This window comes from Otolemur garnettii, unplaced genomic scaffold (genome assembly GCF_000181295.1).
Source record: "Otolemur garnettii isolate 467f Iridium unplaced genomic scaffold, OtoGar3 scaffold00184, whole genome shotgun sequence".
Taxonomy (NCBI): domain Eukaryota; kingdom Metazoa; phylum Chordata; class Mammalia; order Primates; family Galagidae; genus Otolemur; species Otolemur garnettii.
Window position 1 is genome coordinate 2,876,245 of NW_003852579.1, and position 7,931 is coordinate 2,884,175.

The 7,931-nt window shown below is 44.2% G+C and overlaps 1 protein-coding gene across 2 annotated transcripts in view; it reads right to left on the reverse strand.

Annotated features, from left to right (window-relative positions):
• YTHDF2 (YTH N6-methyladenosine RNA binding protein 2) overlaps positions 1-4,712 on the reverse strand; it is a 38,355-nt gene extending 33,643 nt beyond the window's left edge. Inside the window, exons 1-3 of one of the 2 annotated variants that reach the window (XM_003800768.1) lie at positions 4,180-4,712; positions 3,657-3,681; positions 3,013-3,092 (exon numbers count right to left, since the gene is read on the reverse strand). In XM_003800768.1, the coding sequence (XP_003800816.1) occupies positions 3,013-3,092; positions 3,657-3,681; positions 4,180-4,206 (132 nt within the window). In that variant the 5' untranslated portion in view covers positions 4,207-4,712. The remainder of the gene's footprint in view (positions 1-3,012; positions 3,093-3,656; positions 3,682-4,179) is intronic. The other variant, XM_023507454.1, reaches the window with a different exon arrangement.
• Positions 4,713-7,931: the final 3,219 nt, after the last annotated feature.

Below are 7,931 nucleotides of genomic sequence, written 5' to 3' on the forward strand. Positions count from 1 at the left end.
GGCTCTGTCTCAAAAAAAAAAAAAAAAAAAAAAAACTATGAAAAGTGTTAACTCTAAAGACAGTCTATACTCCTGGGGGGGAAAAAAAAATCACAAAAAGAGCCAGAACTATAACTATACATGCAGCTAGTCTTCACATTAGGATACAAAGTATAGTGAGAAAAAGCCTTGTTCTTGATCTTCAGTTTGTGCTGCACATTTTTTATAATATGCTGTACCTCATTTGAAAAGCCCTTAAGTGAGAAACTAGAGGATACACAAAATACTACAGATGTAGATACAACTCAACTCAAAATAGAGTAGTTACCCTAACTCCAAAATAGTTCTGGTAATGTAAGCATCCACTAGCTATGTTCTTAAAGAGACTTGGGGCCAGACACAGTGGTTCATAACTATAATCCTACCACTTTGAGAAGCGCAGGAAGGTAGATAGCCTGAGCTCAGGAATTCAAGACCCATCTGAACAAGAGCAAGACCGTGTCTCTACTAAAACTATAAATTAGATAGGCATTATGGTGCATGCCTGTAGTCCCAGCTCCTGCGGAGGCTGAGGCCAGAGGATTACTGAACCCAGGAGTTAAAGGTTGCTGCGACCTATGATGCCACAGCACTCTACCCAGGTGACAGAGAGTGAGACTATGTCTCAAAAAAATGAAATAAAGACTTGGATGATCACAACTACCTAATGTATCCCTCTTCAGTATGAAGTTTTCCAACTAAGTTTAATAAAACAGTGGTGCTCTGCCAATTTAAAAAGAACAAAAGTTTCTCCACACATAGCCTTATGTTTAAAAGTTCTCAAAGGTAGTGTTAAAATTTTAAGATTCAAACCTATTATGTGTAAGAAATTCAGTCTATAGTCAATGAATTAAGCTTTAGGGTATTATTTCAACATATGATAAAGAAACACTGGTTAAAAAGTAGCTGAATTACCCTAGATGATAATCTAAAAAGAACAAAAGATTCTCAAGTTACTCTTTTTCATATAGTCATCTAAGATTTATATTATCCTAAAAACAATCATTTTTTTATTAAGTCATAGCTGTGTACATTAATGCAATGATGGGGTACAATGTGCTGGTTTTATATACAATTTGAAATATTTTCATCAAACTGGTTAACCTAGACTTCACGGCATTTTCTAAAAAACGATTTTTAAACAAAAGACATTTAAGCTTTGGCTTACCCAGAAAAAAAAAAAAAAACCCAAATACACTTAGTATCACAGGTTATGCCAAGATACAGCTTAATGCCTACACCTGAACTGGCAGGCTCCCACGTGCCCCTGAGCTCAAAAATCTGAATTATACAATGTTTTACAAGAACTACCAAGAATTATGTTTCTAAATGCTCCCCCATCCCTGTTATAATTATGTAAGCAAACTACTTCAATAGAAAGAACCTATTAATAGTTCATTCCTCTATTTCCTTCCCTTCTTTTCCTAATTCATTGGTTGTCTTCTGTGGAAAGTTTGTTCTAATCACTTGCTTAGGCAATTTCTATACTTGCAATGTAGATAAGTTTACCCAGGGAATCTAAAAGTTTTACATGGCTTGGTGCCTACAGCTCAGTGGCTAGGGCACCAGCCACATACACTGGAGCTAGTGGGTTCGAATCCAGCCTGGGACTGCCAAACAACGACAACTAGAACCAAAAATAGCTGAGTGTTGTGGGCAGGCGCCTGTAGTCCCAGCTATTCAGGAGGCTGAGGCAAGAGAATCACTTATGCCTCAGAGTTTGAGGTTGCTGTGAGCTGCATATAAGACTATGTCTCAAAAAAAAAAAAAAAAGTTTTATATAAGAATCAGGTCCAAATATGAGGCAGTAATGTCAAGTTATTCAAGACTACCAGCCACATTTCATATAGCATATGTTCAGAACTTATATAATTGTTCCATAAACTTCTTGATCTTTTAGGGTATTCTGGAAGCAGTAGTGTCAATTTTCCTTTTGCTCTATTCATCTAAGGAGTTATATTAACTACACCTTTTATTTTTTTTAAATATTAACTACACCTATTTTGGGACCCAAGATGATAATGCAAGTTTTTACACATGCAGAACTTATTAATATTTGAATATACATGCAACTTTACCTTCACATTAGAAGCCGACTATATCATAAAACTTTAATCATTCTTTGGTTTTTTTTTTTTTTGAAACAGAGTCTCACTATTGTCACCCTCAGTAGAGTGTCTCACCATCAGTAGTGTGGTGGCATCATAGCTCACAGCAACCTCAAACTCTTGGGCTCAAGCGATTCTCTTGCCTCAGCCTCCCAAATAGCTGAGACTACAGGGGCTTGCCACAACGCCCAGCAATTTTTTGCGATGGGTCTCCTTGTTCAGGCTGGTCTCAAACTCCTGAGCTCAAGCAATCCATCAGTCTCAGCCTCTTAAAAGTGCTAGGATTAAAGGCGTAAGTCACCACGCCCGACTGAATCATTCTTGACCTTACTTTACTTTGTCCTGAAGAGTACTTCAACTTTAACTCCGTTTTATAAATCCCATAGCTCCCCTTCAGTGAGGTTAATCTCTACAGTTGTAGGTACAGCTCAACTCAAAAAAAAAAAAAAAAAAAAGGTACCTAACTCCAAAACAGTTCTGGCACTAAATAAAGTTCAGATGATTTCATATTACAAGTTTCCCATCACATATTAATCCAATTTTCCTAAAAGAAAAGGTTTTGGGGGGTGAAAATTAACAATACTTGCCAGTGTTAAATATTCTCAAGTTTTGCACTGCTATATTCTTGAGATGGGGGGGACAGTTACTCAAACAGGTGTTACTGTTAGTGTACATCAACTGTTATCAGTACCATACTCTCAGTACAATGTTTACTGACAATACACAGATGATAATCTTAAAAGCCTATAAAATCTGTAGTAACTTTTATGACACCCTAGTAGGTATTAAGAAAGTGAACCTCCAGAAAATGAGATTTATTGGTAGGGCAGAGCAAGAGTAGCATACTACATCCTTTGATCAGATATGTAAATGGTTAACTACTCACGGGCCTCGCCTGTGGACTCAAGTAAGGTTCAAAATCATCATCGTTCAATCCATCTTTTTGATGTACAGATCCATTTTGTACTAAAGAAAAAAATCCAAATTAGGAGTCTCTCCATCCCACCACCTCCCTCCCAAATTAAAGGAACATCCTAACGGGAGAAAAACCTCACTAGTTAAACTTAAACTTCAAAAGGAGAAAAAGTGAGAGGATATGCTGAAGCAATATTCGTCAGAGAGACTATCTCTCTCCACCCTGGGCAAGTCGATCTAAAACTAAAAAGGTCATTTTATCGGCTCCTCTCGATTTTACTCCCTCTGGCTTCCCCTCCCCCATCGCATGTGCGTCCTTCCAGAGAGTGATCCACGAGGATGAAAAACAAAGGCCTTCTAAGACCTACAGGAAACTAAGGACCTGGGGCATTTCAGAATCGAATCCACCCCCACCCTTAATGAATTACTCCTTGTTAGCCAAAAAGCTGTTCGCCAGCTGCGAGCACACGCCGAAAGGGTCAAACACTTCAGCGTGAGGCACCTGCGAACTGAGCGGCTTCCGAAAGGTCCCCTCCCCCGGGCGCTTCCCGGAGACCCCGCCCCCACGGCCCGCCGCCCCCTCCCCGCCGGGGCCGGCGGCAGCGCCGGGCTTACCTTTGTTTCCTTGACCTTTTGGTCTCTGAGGGTGAAGGAAGCGTCGCCGAGCAGCAAGTTGTCCGAGGGAGGGATAGAAAAGCAAAGACAAATTAAAGCAGGGCCCGAAAAGGGAAGAAAGGAGCAGGCCTGAGGGGGAGGCGTCAGGAATGGTGGTGAGGGGGAGGTGGAAAATGGGAGGCGAGGGGAAGCGCTAGGCCGGCGGGGCCCCGGGAGAAAACGCGGGGGACGCCGGCAGCACCGCGGGGAAACCAGCGCTCCCAGAAAGGGGGAAGGAAACAAGGAAGGAAAACGAGGCCCGCTGAGGAGGAAACGCGGCGCGGCCGGTGGGCTCCGAGGCCCGGGAGAAGCGGGAAGAGCGGGCTGAGGGCGAGACGCTAGGCGCGGCTGGCCTCAGAGGCCCGAAACCCGGCCCACGAGATGCGCCGCCTCGCCTCGGCCCGACCGTGGGCGGCGGGCCCGGGCCTAGTCGGGCTCCCTCTCGCCTCACACAATGGCCGAGGCATGCGGGCCGGGCCTGTACCTGCTCCAAGAGGCTGCTGGCCGACATGGCTCTCGGATCCTCACGGGCGGAGACGGCGGCGAACTCTCCTCAGCGCGGCGACGGCGGCAGATGAGCCCCGGCTGCGGGAGCAGGCGGCGCGACGGCGGCTTTTGTCCGTGACACTCGGGGGCCTCGGCGGACGCAGCGGAGACACAGCGCGCGGCTCAGGCTCCGGCTCCGATTCGGCGACGCTCTAGCCCGAAAGCTCAACGCCCGTCTCTATGCTTTTACGCGCGCGCCCGCCCTTCACAGCCGAAATAAGAGCGCCGAACGGCGGAGGCGGACAGCGCGCGCAGCGCGAGCGCTGACTCTCACATTCACTCACCCACGCGGAACGGGCCTGGCGCGAAGCACCCCGGGAACGAAGAGGCGGGGCCGCGGCGCCCTCTGGTGGTCTGGAGGAGCGGAAGCGGCGCGCGCGGCCTCCCCGCCCCCACCGCCTCAGGATTGGGGCCTAGGGGGCTGGGGGCGGCCCGGATCGCACGGTGAGGATTTGTATAGCTCCTGGAGAGAGCAGCTTTAACTTGAGAAAACTGTCAAAAGCTGGTTTCTCAATAACGGAGCGGCGTCTGAAGCCCGGGAGACCTTAAAGCGAACCTGCCTCCCAGCTGCAAGTGGCATCCCACCCCCATCTGGGAGGGAACCCAAAGAGGGGTGACAGAGCCCCCAAGAAAACTTTATTGGACTCTGCCCTGGAGAGTGACGTTCCCCACCTCCCGATAAGGGCTCCGAACATTTTCCTATGTTAGCGGACTGCAGAAGAATTGCCCCAAAGAACAAAATATCCACACAAAAAATCCGATCCACCGTAAAAGAGGTTCGCTCGTTAGCCTTGCAGGGAAGAGAATCTACAATTCCTCAAGGAAGTCACTAGCGCCCAAGATAATCTGTGAAAACTGTGGACTTTATTTCCATGAAAAATACACCTCCCACATCTATCCAAAATTTTACATTTACTTTCAAGGATTCCAAAGCACAAATCTGAATACCTCAGGAGGAAATATCCTTGATATGGAGAAACGAGGAAATTAACATTATTCCAATACCTGCTGTGGGCCAAGCTTTGTTATTAGGTATTTTCAAACACATTCAAGTCTTTCAACAACTTCAAAATAACTATCAGTCTCTCCACCTCACACCCATAAAAGCAGAGGTTAAGTAAATAAGCCCAAATTTACAAAGCTAATATATAGCCAGATGTATCTGCCACTCAGAGAAAAATAATCCTGTATTCTGGAACCAGAATCCGATCGGGACCCAAAAGATGGGTGGAAGCATTTTTAATCAGAAAATTCAATTTATCAAGAGATATCTGATACTAGGAAAGCCCATATAATAGCTTTTTTATTGCAAATAAGTTACAAACAGATAAATAATGCACTATTAATCGTTAACCTCATGCCATCCACTTGCTAGATAGAGGAAGTTTGGTGGACTTAGTAGTAAAATAAACAATAATGTGGCATCTTGGATTTTAAGTCACAATTTTGTTGAAAGTGCTCAAAGCTTTTTTTTTTTTTTTTTTGCCCGTTATCACATTTATGGTCAGGCGCCAAATGTGATGGGCTTTTAGTGGAGGCAATAAAATGTCAAGTTCCAGAGAATAAAAGATACCTAGTACTACTTTTGTTAAAGACAATCAATCAGGCAGCCCCATGGCCCAGATTTATAGAAACTGTAAGCAGTTGCCTATGCTTACCCTTAGAGGCAGCATGGTATTGTAAAAAGATTAGACCAGGAGTCATATGCTCAGAGAGAAAGGGTCTAATAAATACTGGTTTCCCAACCAGATGTCCAACATTGGGTAGATTACTAAATGTTTCCCAGATTCCTTCATTTGATAAAGGGGATAATAATACCCATGTAACCGATTAATTGCAGAGATAGTTTAAAAAGCCAGCGTGTCTGTTACATTGGAGGATAATTTTCTGCAAACCCATTAGGGATGCAAGTAAAAATTCTTTGCTTCCAAAAATATCTTCATGGTGCCAAAACCTTTGATTAGTTCCTTTGGGATTACCTTCTGTTCTCCAGGAGTTCCCAGTTAAGATGCAAATATCCTTCAGAGAGAAGGGTAATTTCTAAACCTGTATTAATTTACCAAATTGCCTTTAATAGGCCCCTAAAGAAACAGAACCCATATGACTGATAAAGTTTTGTTGTTGGGTTTTTTGTTTGTTTGTTTGTTTTTCTTGCTCTGTCACCTGGAGTAGAAAGATATGGCCTCAGCCTACCTCACAGCAACCTCAAACTTCTGGGCTCAAGCAATTCTCCTCCCTCAGCCTCCCATGTAGTTGGGACTACAGGTGCCCACCACCACTGCAACCAAAAACGGCTATTTTTTGGTTGCAGCCATCATTGTTGTTTGGAGGGCCTGGGCTGGTTTCAAATCCACCAGCTCAGGTGTATGTGGCTGGCACCTTAGCTGTTGGAGCCACAGACACCAAGCCTAATTTTTCTATCTTTAGTAGAGACAAGGTCTCACTTTGCTCAGGCTGGTTTCAAACTCCTGATCACAAGCAATCCTCTCTCCTTAGACTCCCAGAGTCCTAATATTACAGGCATGAGCCACCGCACCTAACCAAGACTGACAAACATTTAATCAGTGGAAAGAGGGGAAGTTAGAATGTGTGGTATTATTTTATAGTTTAGAGGAAAGAATACTGTGCTGGAAATAGGTATAGATTCTAGTTTCAACTCTGCCACTGAGTGGATAAAGCATTAAATCCCTCTTCCATCAAATACAGTAGAACCTCTGTAAGTTAACCACCTAAGAGACTTAAAAAACTGGTCAACATATGGAGGTAGGTGGTCAAGGCAAGGAACTAGGCCTACTGTACTGATACGTATGTGTGGTACATGTCGGGTCTAGGAAAATTAGGTCAACTTAAAGAGGTGGTCAACATAGGGAGATGGTCAACTACAGAGGGCCAGGCAGTGTGCTGGGGTAGAAAGTCTTAAGATAGTTCACTTCTTCCTTAAGCTTTAGACTAGACAGGGAAACTGAGACTAAGCAAATATTTATTCAGTTCCAATTATGGAAAGTGCAATGAGGAAGTATAGATAGAGACAGTCTCCTCAGACAACCAAGGAAGTTTTCTCTGAGGAAATGAGCTGCAGCTAAAACATGAAGGATAAGGAGAAATTGCGCAGGCAAGGAGGGAAGGAAAACAAGAGAACAGTGCCTTGCAAAGGCCCTAAGCAAGGAAGGAACTCAGACACTGGTGAGGAATTCAAAGTCCAGCATGACTGCTGCATAAGAAGAGGGTAGCACCAGATGAAGCTGGAGAATTGTGCAGAAAGGAGAAAAATCAGGACTTTTAGTCTTTCACTATGAGCAATTATCAGCTGATAAAGGGGTTACTAGGAGCATAGCAAGCTCTGGTTTACAGTTTTAAAAAATTCACTCTGAGGCCAGGTGTGGTAGCTCACACCTGTAATCCTAGCACTCTGGGAGGCTGAAGTGGGTAGATCACCTGAGCTCAGGAGTTGGATACCGGCCTAAGCAACAGCAAGAGCAAGACCCCATCTCTAAAAAATAGCCAGGTGTTGTGAGGAGCACCTGTATTCCCAGCTACTTGGGAGGCTGAGGCAAGAGGATCACTTGAGCCCAAGAGTTTGAGGTTGCTGTGAACTATGATGTCATGGCACTCTACTGAGGGCAACAAAGTGAGAGTCTCAAAAAAAATTTAATTTAATTTAAAAATAAATAAAGAAATAAATAGGCTCGG